Raw genomic sequence first — 19384 nt, forward strand, 5'->3', positions numbered from 1 at the left:
TGATAACTGTGATTCACAACAGATTGACCGCAGTGGCTCACAAAGGTACCACGCAGTTAATGTTTAGTGGAAAATCAAATACCCTGCTGTTTGAAGGCCCACTGGTCATTTTTTGTATGTGTTGTACTAAAGGTTTCCACCATGCTATAATAACAGGTAATTTAGTTTTGTAGAGTTCTAGGTGTTTTTGTCTATATTGTAATTAGTCATATCCTGAGATCGATGTTTCCTTCTGGTCTTAAGAGACTATATATATTGGTGATTTTGCATCAGGTTTGAAAAGTTAAACACCTGTTTCAAATCATAAATGATGTGGCCTTGGAGGAAATTCTTCTCCACTTGAAGAAAATAGTTGTGCGGCAGCAGTTTTCTACCCTTGTTGGCCGATCAAGGTTTTTTCACCCACTACAGAGATCACCAGTTATGAACTTCACATTTCAACCTACAAGAACATTGGAGCGAGAGCGACAACTACAGCAATTAGTGTAAATGTCATATCCTTTCAGCCTTTTCCTGCAGCCACAAAATAATGGTAATAATGGTTTTAAATGATCATGTTGCCACTTATTTCCCATGATGCAGTGCGAGAGAGTAATGTGTTATGTTCGAAGTTATCAGACAATAAATACTGCAATGCTTTGCTTCTTTCAATTATGACTACACACCTTCAATCAAACAACGCCAAGGCCTCGACAAACACAGATATCAGATTTGCTGTATTTCACAGGAAGAAAAAGAGATATTGTGCTTTAACAACAGCAACCAAGAAATAAATGACTCTTTGCCCCACTGACAGGTCAGGGTTTAAATGTTTCTTCAGCACTGAAGGTAAAATAGCAACAAAAATCTTCTCTTTTTCTTTTTAAATCGGTTATTTTGTCCTAAAATATCTTCCTGAAAGTAGAATTAGTGCAGAGAATACCGTTTTTTAAACCCAACAGCGGTCTACGACATGAAATTATTATTGTGTGTCTTTATATATATATTTCTATGCATGCCTAGTAAAATATTATAAACTCTGAGGTTGGTAGTCCTCAAAAGCTGTAAGGAGGGCATTTATTTACAAAAAAAGAAAAAAAAGGTCATGACATTGATGATAAAATTACGAACCAGTTTCCTTGGCAACAATCCGACAGTTTGTCAGCGTGACTCCTCCTGCTGGCCCGGGATGACATTTTTCCACCCATCAGAAAGACAAAAACACAAAACAAAAAAACGACACACCACTGAGATTTTTCTCCTGACTCGACTGTCTAATATCAGGCCTGGGATGGCATCTGTGAGAGAACGTGTTGCCTGGCAACCTGCTCAGCCATGTTTGTGAACATGTAGTGAAGAGAGAACATCAGTCCACTCCAACACTCATCGTCCCGGCAACGGCTGAGCATTTTATTAGGCCTACATTACATGTCACTTGTTAGACGCTTTTATCCAAAGCGACTTACATACTCAATACTGTCGGCAATCCCCACAGGAGCCATTTGTACAACATTGTACAACTTTTAGACGCTAATGATTTAAATAAGGGCTATAAAACGGATTTATTAGCCATATATGTGTACTGCTTATAATGTTATAATAATTTGAACAGCTGGTTGCAGGGATTAGCTGCTGCTATAAATAGGGGATAAAGGAAGAGCGAGAGCAAACCATACAAGACGTGGCAGATGCTAACAGCTACAACAATTTGGTATTTTACAAGTACTCTTAAATAAACAACAAACTACACTGAATCCAACGGCCGGAAATCACTTCCACCCCTCGCCTGTTAAATAACGGCAAACGGAATATATGAAGAAGGAATACGTAAGTGCCAGTGTTCCTACTGTAAATCAATGGGATAGAGTCTTTTTGGGCCCAATGAAGTCAAGGGTTGCGGTCGGATAATCCAAAAATCAGCTCCTAACCTCTAACCCTATCGTCTATTCCTTGACCTCTGAGTGAAACGTCACGGGGTTAAGGGATAGTGGATAGGAGAATTCAAAAGGATTTAGGAGAAGAGACTGCGGGGTTGCGTTCCGATAATCCAAAAATTAGCTCCTAAATTCTAACCCTATCTCCTATTCCTTGACCTCTGAGTGAAACGTCACGGGGTTAAGGGATAGTGGATAGGAGAATTCAAAAGGACTTAGGAGAAGAGACTGCGGGGGCCCATTCCAATAGTCCATTTAGCTTAGGAACCTTCCTAACGGAGTGAAATGACCCGGAAGTACGTCACTGGCAGCCATGATAAGTGCCGTTCCAATTCTCCAAATGAAAGGAAAGGAGGTTTCAAACTTCCTTTATAACCTCCTTTAGCTTAGGAACCACTGGACCTCCCTAACAGAAAGGAGAGGAGAAAATGCTGCCCCACAATGCATTGCAGCCGCAGCATTTGCCGTCACTCAACAGTCGGCCGTTCACGGACACAAATGATAATGGGAGAAATTATATCATGAAAGTTACGGTGCTTATTACGCATTTTAAAACGTATGTGGTAAGTTGCCAAAGTGCTTTGTTTTGAACGTTCATCAGTATTATAATCAAAGAGAAATATGAACGTTAGTTTTTACTGAAATGATCAAATAAAGTCAACATCTCACAGTCTTTACTACGGAGCCCTGGAGGGTTCATAGAGAGAAAAATAAATAAAACGTGACCACGTTTTACTTTCTCGTGCGCACGCTTTAGTAACTCGTGCGCACGAGTTACTAAAGCTTGCGCCCCAGTTACTAAAGCGTGCGCACCAGTTACTAAAGCGTGCGCACCAGTTACTAAAGCGTGCGCACCAGTTAATAAAGCGTGGCCTCGTTTTGTGTGTGTGCGTGTGCTGTTCGTGGTAATTTGAAAACAAATGCCGGTGGTGTCGGATACACACGAACACGCACACAGAGCGGAACTGAGCACACACACACACACACACATATCATGCGCCCCGGTGACAGGACATCTCCTTCATAAAGCGAGGGGGAATACTCTGGTAGTTCGATGGGTGTATAGGTGTGTGTGGTTAAACGTAGCAGCCTCGATCTCTATTCAGCGGTTCTAATGAAGGGAAACGCAGTGAAGTAAACAGTAAAAGGCACAGCTCTTTGCATCTGGTGCTGCTCTTCTCAGATTCTGCTGAGTTACACGTTACTGCCTCCAGTGCCCTGTACGACGAAGCCAGTTCAACAGACCCTGGACCTGGATATGTTCGATTTACCCGGCTTAACTGACCCTAACAAACGCGATGGAGACAAACATGGAGACGCGTGCTGACAGCGCAGCGTCATACTTCATGAATGAATAGTGTAAATAGCAAATCCTGCTTCGTAGTACAGGCCACTGGTGCCGCAGAGATTTCATAAAGTGAAGGAGGTTTTCCTTCTATAAATCAGCTGTGGGCAGCAGATACTGTGAGTCACACAGGAATCCCTCAATTTAAATAAAACGAGGCCACGCTTTATTAACTCGTGCGCACGCTTTATTAACTCGTGTGCACGCTTTAGTAACTCGTGCGCACGCTTTAGTAACTTGTGCGCACGAGTTACTAAAGCGTGCGCACGAGAAAGTAAAACGTGGCCACGTTTTATTTATGTTTCTCTCTATGAACCCTCCAGGGCTCCGTACTTTACTGAGCTGTGTGGGGTTTGTTCAACTTTTAAAAGATGTTTTAATGGTGATAGATGTTAAGGACTAACGTTTATAATAAATACATTTGTATTTATTTTAAGATCTTTTAATAGTTCATACAATCATACGTATTGGGATCATTTGTATTAATGTGGACCGGAGGGAGAGGGTGACGAGCATAAGTTTCACTTTCCTTTTTTATTTCAATTCCAACTTTGGTCATGAAGAATATGTTTCTCTGTTGTCCACGTTCATAAAGCATAAAACAACAGCATCGGAGCACGGTGCAGAGTCTCTAGATGAGTTTACAGTAGTCCCTCGTTCTTATTATACATTCATGTTGTAGTCCGCTGTATAGAAAACTGTAGTTTCCCCACAGCAGCAGACGCACATTCATGACGTCCGCTGGCGCATCATAAACACGTCGGATAGTGAAAGTGCATTCGGATTCTCTAAGCACCGCAGTCTCTTCTCCTAAATCCTTTTGAATTCTCCTATCCACTATCTCTTAACCTCGTGACGTTTCACTCAGAGGTCAAGGAATAGGAGATAGGGTTAGAATTTAGGAGCTGATTTTTGGATTATCGGAACGCAACCCGGTACTTTAGAGAATCCGAATGCACTTTCACTATCCGACGTGTTTATGATGCGCCAGCGGACGTCATTGTGTGCGTCTGCTGCTGTGGGGAAACTATGGAAACTACAGTTTTCTATACAGCGGACTACAACATGGATGTATAATAAGAAGGATGGACTACTGTAAACTCATCTAGAGACTCTGCACCGTGCTCTGATGCTGTTGTTTTATGCTTTATGAACGTGGACAACAGAGAAACATATTCTTCATGACCAAAGTTGGAATTGAAATAAAAAAGGAAAGTGAAACTTATGCTCGTCACCCTCTCCCTCCGGTCCACATGTATACAAATGATCCCAATACGTATGATTGTATGAACTATGAAAAGATCTTAAAATAAATACAGATGTATTTATTATAAACGTGAGTCCTTAACATCTATCACTGTGTATATCACCATTCAAACATCTTCTAAAAGTTGAACAAACCCCACAGCTCAGTAAACACTGTGAGATGTTGACTTTATTTGATAATTTCAGTAAAAACGAACGTTCATATTTCTCTCTTTGATTATAATACTGATGAACGTTCAGAACAAAGCACTTTGGCAACTTACCACATACATTTTAAAATGCTTAATAAGCACCGTGACTTTCATGATATCATTTCTCGGTCATAATCGGTTGTTTCCGTGAACGGCCGACTGTTGTGTGACGGCAAATGCTGCGGCCGCAAGGCATTGTGGGGCAGCATTTCCTCCTCTCCTTTCGTCAAGGGAGGTCCAGTGGTTCCTAAGCTAAAGGAGGTTATAAAGGAAGTTTGAAACCTCCTTTCATCTAGAGAATTCGAACGGCATTTATCATGGCTGCCACTGAGGGACTTCCGGGTCATTTAACTTGGTTAGGAAGGTTCCTAAGCTAAATTGACTATTCGACTACAGCCAAGGACTGACACAGAAGTTGTAGTACTGCCGCTTGGCCACTAGTAAAATATGCGTGAACGTCCGGCGCGACTGATGCCATATGCAACTGGTCCAATGGAGATTGGAGAAATACAATTATGGGGATATATATAATAATAACATTGTTTCAAAATCGTACACGCTCACTAGTTTTTCGTGACACGGCCACCTAGCGAGTAGGAGACATGAATATGAATGACAACGCAGAGAGTGTTAGTAATGTGAAGTGCTTTTAAAGTTGTATTTGTTTAACATTAATAACAATTCCGGTGTCTTGAAATGAAGTGTGATTAGCTAACGTTAACTATGATAGCAATACAAACAATCACCTGTTAGCTTATGATAGCTTCTAACCGTATTAAAGGCATTAAAAACAATTATTCGTTAGCTATAGCTTTCGGCAAAATAAACTGTTGGCATATTTGATTATTTGTTTAATGAAACTGTAGCGTGATTTTGGCAAGCCCAACTAGGTGTCCTACATTAATTGTTGATTTAATCACTAATTACAGTAAGAGTGGGAATCGTGTTGTTTGTTTAAAGTTAACAACTATTCTGGTGTATTGAATTGGACAGCAATACAAGCAACACGTGCTAAATGTGAGTCTTACAGGGAATCAGTCATCTGTTAGCCTATGATGAGTCGCTGCAAAACCAACTGTTAGCCTTTTTGTTTATTTGTTTAATAAAACCGTATGTTATGGTTATGTTATTTAGTAGAGGCTTTTATCCAAAGTGACTCACAAAAAACATAAAATAACCATAATTAATTAGAATATCAATACATATAGTTACATAGTCAGTTACATTACTATTACATTTTAACAGGGTAATTAGTCATCTGTAACCTACTACATTTAAAAAAAGTAAACTTCCCAACCCTGATCATTAATTATAGTCAGCTAATTAATTAAACTTCGAAGGATGACAAAAGCATGTCAATATGATCTGTCTGTCCGCTACATTGAATCAGCAGTAGCCTAAATTATGTCTTCAGTGTAAATGCTTCTTTAATAGTCATTGTATTACTATTTGAATTCATTGTAAATAATCGTAACTGTGCTGACTGCCTGTTTACCAGACAGGCTCATCATTTTGACATGTTTTGTAATATTGCATGAGGTGTTTTAGTCAGTTATTATGTCGGCCTATTCTGTGCTATTATGTTTGTCGTTCTTGAGGATGGTGATCCTGCAATATGCACGCTAGCCCTTACCTGCGAGAGCTTTAAATACATGGTGAGCCAGGGGTCATTCCAAAAGGAAGACCACTTCAACTGGCTTGACAGTAAGTTTATGAAGTTTAATGACACGGCCATATAATAGAATGGGTCCCAGGAGACCACATCTCATCTCCTCTGTCCCGTGCGCGCGCTGTCCTGCTATGTGGCGCGCACGCGTGCTTTGCGCCGTTCCCAGTGCCTGGTTGTGCATTACAGAGAGCGCTCACTGCCTCTGTCTGCACAACGGCTGTCACACTGGCTATGTCGCAGGCATATGTCTCCTCTGGTTGCAAATAGGATTCAATTGACATATAAATATGTTCACATACCATATAGAACCATTTAACGGTATAGCAATTTCAAATAAATGGTAGGTATTAGAATTGAAGAAGCAGTCACCTCTGAGATGAAGTTGGACTGATAATTTTCTTTTGACAATGTTGGAAAGCCCCGCATGAAGCAGAGCATCAAAAAATTAGTTATAACTCTTATTGGTCCTCTCCACGGAAATCTTTAGTAAAAGGCGAAAGATTTATGCGTTCTGAAGAGAACCAAGAGTGATCTACCCGTTGATCAGTTTGACAGCGATCATATTCACGAGAAAACTACTTTAAGTGCTGGTGTCGTATTGTGAAGTCAGCTTTTGCAGAAATATAATCCACATAATGAATGAATAAAGAAAATCTGAGAAACACAATTACCTTGAGTTTTCAATTTAAAAGAAACCCACGTGTATTTGACATTAGTTTAGACTCTTATGCCATGTCGCAATGCATGATGGGATTTCGGGTTACATTTTGGAAACAGCCGCCGATTCACACCGACTACACGCATACACACACGTGTGTTGGACATATATTATACCTTATGCATTGTAGACTTTCCATGTTAAAGAACCCACGTTTATTTTTGCATTAGTTAGACTTTTATGTTGTATCGCAATGCATGATGGGCACACACACAGTGATATAATGGTGGGTTTAACAGGCTTGGCAGAAAATAGTGTTAGTGTTAGAGCAAACACTGTTTGGTAGGTTACATATATTTACTCTGAGCTTTTGCATTACTATCTACTTCGTTTTACAAAGTTATTTCAAATATGCAAATTCATTATAGATAGATATACTAAGAAATATCCGTTAGATGAGCGTGTTTGGAATACAGATAGTACACAAACTAGTCTTTGACCGTGTACCCTGAGCGATCTTTCTTTTTAACATTCAGAGGGGGTGCACCGTTCCTGGAGGTACTGCAATACCAGGTCGATGCGTGGAGTGGACGGAGCAAGCCCCTATTCCATCTCCCTATTCCAAAAATCAATTTAATATATGGTCCCCGGGTAGGGGACGTATCAGATATTAAACTGATAAGAACAGATACTACACTTGATCTTAGCCAAAAGGCCGAGAAGCGATACTGGAATGAGTTCCGCGGTAATAGAGTCATTCTCCGCACAGTTACGCTCACTGACGGTTACTGATGTGTTTAAGGGACACTAGGAAAACCTATTCTAATTAACAACAGAGTTAATGGATACATTTATGTAGTCGTCATACAATAGACACATAGCAGAGTTGATGATTTACTGCGATTGGGTCTGCTGGAAAAATATATCGTGTTTTCACTGTGTGTGCTTTATGTGGTATGTTGGATGGTAACGTGACGCAAGGCATGATGGGAGTTTAGCACGTCTTTTATTATTATTTACAATTTCATTTAGAAATGCAAATGTAATCGTTGACATACGTACAGCTTGCAATGCCCCTTAATTGTGTGATATTTTCATATAGTTTGTTTTAAATTGTTCACGCAGAAAGAGATTTTATAAAACAAGATATTGTAGACTGGCTCCAGAGGCTGCAGGTAACATGCAGAACAACGCCGCCATGTGGAAACAAACCTATAGACCTCACAGAACTGTGGAATTCTCCCTTTCTGCATTTCCAAAAACGTCACTTCTAAAGTGATTAACACTGAGCAAAACAAAGAGGCCACAAAGATGTGTAATCAGGGCCGCCCCTGGCCAACTTGGGGCCCCAAGCGACATTGTGAGATGAGGCCCCCCCCAACCGACAGGAGTGAAAACATTTTTTTTGGAAACAAAGTAGGCTACTTTGCAAATATAATTCCTGTTCATTATTATTATCAACACAGTTACTTTTTTATACAGTGAGGTAAATGGTAAATGTGCATGTATGTCGTTCAGTATGCGTTTACAGGTGAATACGTCTGCATTTCCTGCCAAATACTAGCCTCACAAAGATTAAAATATAATGAATGCAAATAAACTACTTCTACTAATAATAATAATCATAATCAATTCAATAATATAAATACTATATTATTTTATTATAATATAGTTGTAATATAGTCAAGACAAAACATGCTTATGACATGCTCAAAAACTGATATTTCTTAAATCTGTATTCAAATGTAGTTCCCTCTGTCAGCAATGTATCAACAACTACACACACATTTCTATCAGTATTTCTCTGTGTTGTGGTTGACATGATGATGACTGTTAGGAGTTAAGGGGAGAGGCTGAGCATCACCATGAAATGTGCAAATTGACATAAAAAATCGCTGCTTTTGGTGTATTTTATGGCAGAAGTACAGCGCCACTTACAGGCCCGGCATATGTACTACAGCGTCTCGAGCAGTCTTGTGTGGACGGAAACGTTTCTTGAGCCGATACCGTGTGGACGGAAGACTTTTTTTATATCGAATTCGGTTCGTTCTCCATTTCGACTGTGTAAATGGAGGCTTAGTATCCTCCTTGTATCAAGGGTTTAAGGGCCAAAGGTGTTGCGACCTGTAGAGATTGTGAAGCCCCCTGAGGCAAATTTGTCTTTTATATTTTCGGGGCCATATGAAAATATTTGATTGTTGATTGATTGGCCATAAGGGGTTCAAGGGAGAAGGGTTAAAAGGTGCTCAGTAACTTAACTAAGATGCAAAGTTGAAACATTCTCAGGTAAATCTCATAAACAGCAAAGCAGCATGCGTACGTTCAAAGCATTGTTTGTTCCATGTTTTTCTACAGTCCCGTTTTCTCTCAGTCAAACCCCACATGTTGTGTCTCTGAAGACATATGAGAGGTGGAAAAAAATCCTGCAACCTCTGCTGAGAGTCACTGTCAGAGTGTAATCAGAGCTCATTTCAGCTGATTAAGTGCTGAGCAGAGAAGTCTGCTCACCAAGTGGCCTAACAAATTGATTGGACAACCTTTGGAGTATTCACATCTGTCAGATTAATACAGACCACCTCAGTTTTAAACACCACTTCACTGCAACAAGCTCACAGGAAAAAGCCAATATTCTCTTAAAAATGCTTGATTTAAATACAAAAAAATGCTTTAAAATGCTGCATCCTGTCAGCGTCAACCAGAAACAAGAAATAAATGGAAGATTGTGTAATAACTAGAAACTGAAAACATGTATTTAGAAGAGATTTGTGTCTCTACGCTGCACAGCACAGTGTGGCAAGAAGTCAGCATATAGCATGTTGAATCATTCACTTTAAGATTCTCATTCTGAACTGAGGTTTCAAATCACAATCATGAAACCTGAATAATGTTGGACCTTAAAGCCCGTTAATCATGTAGTAATGATGGATGACGAATACAAATGCAGCAATGAGCTACAGGAAAATATTCCCCTTCCCCACTGTCAGACTTTGACCTTCCTGAGGTTAGACTTTGATGTGAGAAAGTCACAGTCTGAATTTATGTTTGGGAGAATTGAACGCTAAAGGAAATCTGTTTTAAACATCAGCCGTCAGAACACAGAGATTACAGCTTTACATATGACATAATTATAACATGTTTAGTAAAACCGGAGTAAAACAGATCAGAGAAGAGGACAGGAAGCGACAAGCATCCTCTCAGAAGTGGAAAAGTAATGAAATGGGGCCATCTAGTGGTGGAGATGTACCATGTTTAAAAGTTAGTTATTTACTGTAGAAGTTGATTAAGTATTCCCTTGATATAAAAACCATACCACCAAACTTGCCTATTTATAAACTAATTAAGTCAAATTTGTATAGGATTTAATTACATTTGGTGGATGTTGGATGTGAGCACATCCTCTTCCCGTCACATGATCATTCAAGATGCAGAGATCTAAATAAAACACAAGCCCCAAAAGCATCTCAACATTTGGATAAAAAGATCTGCAAACAAACTTTTTTTCGGCAGTTGAACACAGACAAACACACACACACAAAAAGGAGGTTATTATTGCCTAGGAGTTTTTATTTTCTACAGGAATTTACAGCAAAAAAAGACTAACACTGTTGTTGCTAATATTCAAAAAGGTCCTGAAAATCAATTCTAGCACTTTTTTGACAGGTATTAAAAACACACACACCTCCCGTCTCGGCCCCGCCCCTCACTCCAGTTTCCAGGGCAAGTAAATATTGCATCAATAAAAAATAAAATACATATGATAGTTTTTTGCATTGGCACAGAACAAAAGCAGACGGGCAGCAGACGTGGGGCAGAGAGGATTCAAGAATCACGTTTAGTTTTAAACTGCTAGGAGAAACAGATGTCAGGAACCTTTTTAAATGTTTGAAACTTTTTATTTATTTTCCCCCAAAAAACTGAAATGTTCTCTTTTTTTCCTATTCCTGTGTGTTGAATAGCTTTTGCCTTTTCATCCCAGGATTCCTTTTATGTTTCCATATGTATCGATTTAATTCCAATTTCCTCCTCGTTTGCCCTCTGGATCTCTCCATTTCTGGCTTTTTAGATTTAGATCTTCATTTGCAGAATTTGCTAATTCACAGATGACTGAAGCCTGTTTATGTGCTATACTGTATTTCTGGTTACCTGGATGAATAAAACACTGAGTGGTATGACATGGTGGCATTACTTCTTACTTTAAAGTGGTTGAAATGTTACAGACGCCTTTAACTTCACTTCCAATACATTAAGACAGTTAGTACATAGGAAACCGTTAAAATTGTCAAATTAGAAGCAGAAGATCATGAGAAAATGTGGACATCTGGTTCTCCATGCAGATTAAAACAAAGTCAGAAAATAGTATAAGCAAACATAGTGCGGCCCAAGTTTGCTTCCAGCTGTTTGTGGGACAGTAAGGCCGAAATACTGTATGCCCGAAATATTTAAAAATGAATGCTCTAAAATAAAAGGGCGTCCTGCTTAAAACCTCCACATCTCGGAAGACGGAAACTGTGCCCACTGTTGTGTAGAAATGCCCACATTATGAAGGGCTTGGTGGAAAACTTTATAATGTTTAGCCTTTGGAGAAATGTTAGAAGATTCATACAAAAGCTTCATTTTTTTCTACTTTGCACTATCTGAAGATGGCTTTGTTTTCATTACCTTAAAGCCTCCTACAAAACACTTGGAAAAATATCTACAGTATATTCATCTAGATTTGATGCAAAAAATGTTATTTCATTTGCTTGTTTTAATATATAATTGGGGTAAAAAGTAGGATTTGTATGGAACCAGAGGGGAGGGCTGATTTAGAAGCAGCTGTTCATCCACAGAAGAAATAAAAGTGCACTGGAAAAAGCAAGCAGATTTACAAGCCATTTAATCTTGAATTCAGTCTTAAAATCTTACAAAAGGAGCGAAAGAACGACCAATACATAGCCACAGTTGAGTTTTATCAGGAATTTCATTTACGTTTAGATAGACCAGAATAAATAAAATATTTCACTTTTTTCCAATAGAGTGAGAGCTAAATACAAGATTAACTGACTTGCGGAAGTGAATGTTTTTGGATATTAACAGAGGAAGGAAGGAAGAAGAGAGGTGAAAAAGAGGTAAGAAAAGAAACAGAGAGTGAAGGTATACATGGCAGCAGTTTTATAGGGTGTTAATAAACACCTTCATTGTCTCTAATATGCAGCAGTGCGCTACGTTAATGTGTAATAAATCATTTACACAAACAAAAGTCCCCCTCCCGCTCCCAGCTATTACATCTGCATTGCAAAAGAAAAAACAAATAAATAAAATAACAAACACCGGAAAAAAAACTGAGCCTTCAAACCGTATTTAACGCAAACCCCGTATTTTTTCCCCCGGTGGCTACTGTTTTGTTTTCCTCTAAAAGATAATACAGAAGTAGTTTTGATGCAAGATTTGTTATTAATATTATTTTTGTTTTTTTGTTTGTTTGTATTTTGTTTTTTAGAAAAAAACTATTTTTCTTCTTAAAGCGCACTTTCTACTTCCTCTTGGTCCGGTGGTGGCTTCTGATTGGCCGGTTAGTCGCTGTCTTCATCGCCCACTGGGTCTGCGTCCCAGCACGTAATGTCAATCTCTGAGCAACAAACGCACAAAAATATGGTATGATATTAATATTTGTTGGTGTGATTTTGTTGATATGGAGTGTTGGACTGTTAACCTTGATTGATATTAATGGACTGGGCGCAATAATAGAAACACATGTCAGCATAACAAAAAACATTTGAACATAAACTGGATCTTCATGCAGTTTTTGGTAGGACCTCTTAGTTTTAACAAAAACTGAATATTGATCTCTGGACAACTTACTATATATACTACTGAAAACAACAGTTTCACAAGTCAGTCTATCTTGGTGAATTCAGCTTTGTATATGTTTCCGCAGTCATGTCATTCTCATGTCTCTCACTTTTGAAACACATCTACTGTTTTTATTCATGTATTATTACCACTACCTTCTTTTCCTTGTAGATTTTTTTTACAATAAAGTCTACCAGGAATGTGAGGGCCTTATGCCCTATGTATAGTATGACTGAATGTATCCTAAAAGCAATCTTAATTGAGAGCAGCAGAGTTGTGTGTATGCATCAGGAGAACAGTTAAAAATGGAGTTGTGCTAAGTGTTAAGGTTTTATAAACTAAAGGCATAAAGACACAATATATTTGATACATGTTTTTAGACAAGTATCTCACCTGGTGGCTTGTTATAAAAGACAGGCGCAGGTTTAGCCGAGGACTCCGATTGGCCAAATTGCTCCTCCTGTGATTGGCTGAAATAGCCCTCACTTGCCTTTTAAGAAACAACAGACAAGAAAAACATTAAACAAAACTATTAATATGAAAAATAAAACAGAAACAACTTTTTACTTAAAGTTCATCAGAAGCATTATTAACCTGTCTGACCTGAGTCCCCTCCTTCGTCTCCCCGTTGGTCATCAGCAGCTCCTTCTTCTCCCCAGATGCATGCTGCAATGCATGCTGGTAGCTCAGGGTCATCTGGTCCTCGGCCATCACGTCCACCAGGCTGGTGGGGTCGTCCTCGGGGCCGGTGGCCGAGCACATAGACCCCTCAATCATGTCATCGAAGCTGAGGAGGGGCTGAGGCTTGGCGCTGTTGCCGGGCGGGATAGCAGCGTCGCCCATCAGGTCCACCAGATTAGAGGACTGGGAGTTCTGGGACTCGGGGCCGTCGGCGCTGCTGTCCCACAGGTTGACCAGGCGGTCTGTCCCGGACTCCCAGGCAGAGAAGCCGGAGGAGTCGCGAGTCTGCGGGGCCACGCTCTGCACGGGCTTCGTGGGGGCCGAGTCCTGGGCCGGGGCTTTCTGATCCTTCTTTGGCTCCGAACCTGGTGGAGAAAACGAAACACAACCTAAGCAGCGATTCCTTTTTTTTCACATCATAAAGGGGGTCTGCATGCTTTGTCCTCATTAGTATTTCTAAAGAATTCGATTTGTTTTTTGTGGATCACCCCAAACCAAAACTTAATCCATGTTATTATAAAAAGATGTTTATAGTTGTGGAGGCAGAAATTGCAATACATTTTGTTTTTAATGTTGACTTTAATTAAATGTTTTATGTCAACAGATTACACATCATTGTATAAGGTCAGTTGAAAGCAATAATGGGTAAGGTAAGGATAATTGTAAAATGAAACTGATCCTTTTTATTTAAACTGAATATGATTGCTTTCAACAATATCATTATCTGTAATCTGTCGATGTTTCAGTTTTTTCAGTGTGCAAGAGAAATATAAATCAAAATGTGGACTGATAAAACAAAAACTATCTGCATAAATGGATACCACAAGATTTCAGTGATATACATATTTTGTTGTGAATGTACCCTTAAAAAAGTATCAAAATTAAAACAAAGCCTTTGATTATGTTTTGATTTTAAGAGGATTTGTACCAAACAAATGTGTTTTGTTAACTCTGTACAATATAATGTATAGGTTGAAATATCTATAAAATGTCATAATGCTTTATCTATAATTGTATATTAACACAAACTAGGCCTTTAACAAATATTCCGCTTCCTGCATTTTGAATGTTCTCCAAGTCCACATAGCGATTACATTTCCATTAATTAATTGATGATATATTTCAACATTGTTTTCAGGTTCACTCTCACCCCACTCGTCTCTGCCGTCCTCATCCTCCCTGCTGAAGTCCTCTATGATGGAAGTAGTGACTATTTTAGGGATGGGTGACACGGCGGCCATGTTGAGATCTCTGCTTCCTTCATCGTCAAAATCCCCTAAAGGAACAGAATGGCACAACAACATCGAAAGGGTACGGAGCAAAAAGTCACCGGCAAAACCCTTCTATAACAAAATAACACGCATAAAACCAGATGTGTTATTCTACTGTAACACAGGATGTTCAACTGGAGCTGTGTTTCACATCATTTTTTGTAAAAATTTGCCAGAATTTGGGAAAGAAGGAACATTAGGCTGATTTAAAATAGTCTTCCGATTTTTGTTTTCTGATATAATCCTAATTCAAATAAGGTTAATATTTGTACCTCCAGTCACATCCGGTGTTACTTCAACACATACAACAGTGCACAAAACTACAACATTACATCACTTAGGCTGTAACACAACCAGCAAACACATATATGGTCACTGAGACAATCTGAGTTTCTAACATTGTCATCTTTGTTTAATACTTTATCACTTTAAAAGTTGAATTTGTATGGAGAAGTGAAAAAAGCATAACTCCCCAAACTATCTTTGGCACTATGTAATGTTTGTGGAGCATAACTTTAGTAATGCCATGGATTTTGATCTAGTGCCATCATCAGGTCAACTACCAAATGTGTCCAATACATTGGTGTATTATCTCATTCCTGCAGATTTCCATCAGCTTCTGTTGTACTTTCTGTTTATTGCCAATGAGCAATGGCTAACATTATAGCTGCACAACATCAGCATGTTAGGCACTTTGTGCTAATTGCTTCGTGTTGTCATGCAGAGCCACGAGCATGACTCTAAACTCTTCATAAAGTTCATCATATTTGTGTCAAAACATTGAGACTTTGCAAGACATTTGTGCAAAAAGCCCAGGTGACATTGTTTAGAGGACACACTGGACATGTCATATTGACAGAAGAAGAAGTAAATGGAGAGTAACCAGTAAAGTTGAAGTTAATAAATACGAGTAGATAGGACAGTGACATATTCCTGGTACCATAATCGAGACACAACACTATCATGGAGCATGTCATGAAACAACCATCAAATATCCTCTGAGCATTCATTATAATGGCATCACTGCAGTGGGACACAGGTGAGTCACAATGCTGATGGATCCAGGAATACAACTCATTATGACAAACATCAACACAGTCAGGAGAATCACTGCCACCATGAAAATGTCGCTCGGGTGATTTCATGCTTGTTGGAGTCAGACGTCTGAAGATTTCCCAGAAGACATGAACACAACAAACCACAGATAAAGAACAACAGTGTCTCTTCGAGTAGAAACAACATGGCTGACTGAGATGTGTGACCCTGAAAAAGCGATGAATCACAACATGCTCAGCGGGGTCTTGCTTGGGTGGGTTCTCCAATTCAATTTACGGTCAAAAGCCTCTGAAGGCTCTGAGGGAAACAGGCTAATTGCTGGAAGAAGTGTTTTAAAAAAAAAAGTGATATTCTTCACCAGTGTAGAAGAAAAGTAAACACACTTTCAGATTAAAGGAAGGATTGTAGTTCCAGAGCTGTCTTTGAAAGGTGTCATTAAGGACAGGGATGAACTGGTTCTTTGCCCACCCAGCATAATATCTACCAATACAACACCTACTGTATAGACATGCGCACGGTGCACACACACACACACACACACACACACACACACACACACACACACACACACACACACACACACACACACACACACACACACACACACACACACACACACACACACACACACACACACACACACACACACACACACACACACACACACACACACACACACACACACACACACACACACACACACACACACAACACACACACACACCACACACCACACACACACACACACACACACCACACACACACACACAGCAGATCATAAGGGTTGCTCTGCATGCTTTTGCCCAGTAGCTAACGTATTGCTGTTCATTGTCCGAAGTATTTCATATGTTTTTAAAGAATAACATGTTGTTCAATTATGCAACACCATTTGTTTGTTTTTGGTTTAGCTTGTGAGATCTCTTAGATTTCTTCCCCCAACTGAGATATAAAAGGTGAACGATAGATTTGTGAGAATATATTTTTTTGTAAAACTGACCATTAAAAACGAATAAAAAAGAGTTGCCTTGATTGCTGTTGTGAGAAGTATTTAAGGAATTTAGGACATTGAGTGGTATTTTTCTGCTAAACAGCAAACACTGTAATGCTAAGAATAGTCAAAAAACATGTCTTGTTTTTAAATATCAGCTGGCTTTCACTTTTATACAGCATCATTTGTAAAGTTACGACTTGGATGCCAAAAGGTTTCTTGAAAACAAGGGAGAATTTTAAATGATTGGCAGTAATGATTGATACTTACTGATGCAGTTAATAGGCTAAAACATTCAGAATCACCATTATGTTCCTTTAACACATTGACCACTACATTGAGGTCAAAGGGCAAAGATCCATATTCAGTCAAAGGCCAATAAACAGCGGTGACGACTGACGGACGGCTGGACGACGTCACACACAAACTCACATTTGGGTCAGTCGGTCAGGATTAAAAGCAGCAGTGTTTATGTGTGTGTGTGTGCAGGGAGGTGATGCAGATCCAGGATCAGAGGCGTGAGATTGAGGATCAGAAGAGGAAGGAGGTGACAGAAAACCAGTGAGATTTTGAAGTTAAAGTAACAGCTCTTTATGCCTGTGAAAAGTAGAATTTTCTTCAATAAAAAACATAAAACATCAGGAAAAACATTTTACAAAAGATAATTTGACATCAGCGGCTGACTGGACGACATCTAAAGGATGAAGACTGAAGGGAGGACACACTCAACATCTAGAACACAAACCGACAAACAGCTTTATGGTTTACAGCCATAAAGGATATTGAATTGTCTACTATCGGTGAGTGAAATGCTAGTGAGCAGGTTAGCTTATTATAACCCTAAAAAAGGTTCATGGCTCCATATCAGTTGGTTTTTAATGTACTGTAGGTGTTCCACCACAGTACTGATTCTAAAATACAAGTGAAAAGAGGTATTTTTGTTTAAATCAAACCTTATTTAACTTGAGATACATTTTGTACAAAAAGGAAGTTGATAGGTGCTGAAATATCTGCACTTGAAGGATAATGCTGGCTTTATTTTATTTGTTCTTATTGTCAACAATAAAAAACATCTCAAAATACTATGGCTTCCTGTCTGTGTTTCTCAGATCCACTCCCATTGATATATAGTGAAGACATCAACCCTTAGGAATATGATTTTCAGGTAAATGCTGGGGTAATTTAAATGTATTGGTCATTTAAAAGAAAAATTCAGTGTCATCTATAAATTCACTTAAAATGTTGTGTTTTATCAGGTATATCAGGCTTTATACACACACAAATAATTGTTAGTAGATGCATTCAGTGTCCATTTTGGATCTATTTATAGGATCTGCTGACAAGAAGAACATTTTTAATCATCACCAGACTTATCCTTCAACATAGATCATTACTAATCTGAGAAGCAGCTGCTTCAAACTACGATGTAAAGAGGTCAGGGGGCGATGGAGGTTGTTTGGTGTTGGGGGCAGAGGGAGGGGTTTTGGGGTGAGTTCAGCGGGGAGTGGAGAGGGGATTTTAGGGGTTGGTTTGCAGATGTGTCGGGTGAAAGAGTGAATGTGCTAAATGGAGTGGGTTACAAAAATGAACTTTTTGGAAACTGGAAAGATGAAAATGCATGTGGACTTAAAACTGTGTTTGTCTGAGAGGCGTCATTTCATCGCTGCTGTCTTTCCAATAGGAGTTGTTTTGTTATGCTACGTAGAGTTATACAAAGAACGGTCAATAATGAAGCATACATTGATCCTAGCTAGCGGCTAACATCAATTATCACATCTGTTTGAGCTTTATTCAATGTTACTGTTGAAGTGTGGAGTAAGGCAGTTACATTTTCCATTTAAAGTGATTTTCCAGAATTCTTTCTTGTCCCGAATTGAAAGTGGAAATGTTACAGTACTTAGAACAGTATTTAGAAGTGTACTTGACTGATTTGAGCAGCTTTGAGTTTTTGCAATTGTGTTGGTGCATGAAAAGATCAAATGATGGTTTACTTAAACTAGATACAACATCATTCTGGCTTTAAATGAGGCACATCATTCTGTGCCTCATTTAGGAATATTTTCATCTTATTATTTTAAGGGGCTTGAAAAGTAAAAGATAGTTTAGATGGAAAGCATAATAAAAAAATCAAGGTTATTTTAAGATAATTACTTTTCATGAGATCAAAACCAGAAAAACACTGGTATATTAGTGTGTATACAAATGTACGCGGGGATTATTAAACCGGTCACATTTTCAATATCCACATGCAGTTTCATTCTCATTTCATCTTTGTTTTATGAGTCTTTGTATCTGTGGAAAGGGTTTTGTGATTGGGGAGGGGATATCGGACCATCTGTCTTCTTCTTCTGCTGTTTATCGGTTATGTGCTGTACCTACCGGCGGCGGTGGGCTGTGTCCGTGAGTGTGGCGGGGTGCGGAGGGGCGACGTGCCCCGGGGGAGGGGGCTCGGACTGGGGCTGCTGGGACTGTGCTGCTGCCTCAAGAAGGGGCTGTCCAAACGGCCTGGTGGTC

The 19384-nt window shown here is 39.2% G+C and overlaps 1 protein-coding gene and 2 non-coding genes across 8 annotated transcripts in view; all 3 read right to left on the minus strand.

Annotated features, from left to right (window-relative positions):
• Positions 1 to 6800: 6800 nt before the first annotated feature.
• LOC117550635 lies at positions 6801 to 6915 on the minus strand. The gene has a single exon (XR_004569673.1). It is a non-coding gene; the product is annotated as a U5 spliceosomal RNA (small nuclear RNA).
• Positions 6916 to 7578: 663 nt separating this feature from the next.
• LOC117550634 lies at positions 7579 to 7769 on the minus strand. Its single transcript, XR_004569672.1, has one exon. It is a non-coding gene; the product is annotated as a U2 spliceosomal RNA (small nuclear RNA).
• Positions 7770 to 10581: 2812 nt separating this feature from the next.
• dbn1 (drebrin 1) overlaps positions 10582 to 19384 on the minus strand; it is a 110291-nt gene continuing 101488 nt past the window's right edge. The window contains exons 11-15 of one of the 6 annotated variants that reach the window (XM_034223058.1): positions 19250 to 19375; positions 14706 to 14813; positions 13469 to 13920; positions 13268 to 13364; positions 10582 to 12650 (exon numbers count right to left, since the gene is read on the minus strand). In XM_034223058.1, coding sequence (XP_034078949.1) covers positions 12595 to 12650; positions 13268 to 13364; positions 13469 to 13920; positions 14706 to 14813; positions 19250 to 19375 — 839 coding nt within the window. In that variant the 3' untranslated portion in view covers positions 10582 to 12594. Of the gene's footprint in view, positions 12651 to 13267; positions 13365 to 13468; positions 13921 to 14705; positions 14832 to 19249; positions 19376 to 19384 lie in introns of all 6 variants that reach the window. The other 5 variants (XM_034223056.1, XM_034223057.1, XM_034223061.1 and 2 more) reach the window with 5 other exon arrangements.

This window comes from Gymnodraco acuticeps, unplaced genomic scaffold (assembly GCF_902827175.1).
Source record: "Gymnodraco acuticeps unplaced genomic scaffold, fGymAcu1.1, whole genome shotgun sequence".
Classification (NCBI taxonomy): Eukaryota; Metazoa; Chordata; class Actinopteri; order Perciformes; family Bathydraconidae; genus Gymnodraco; species Gymnodraco acuticeps.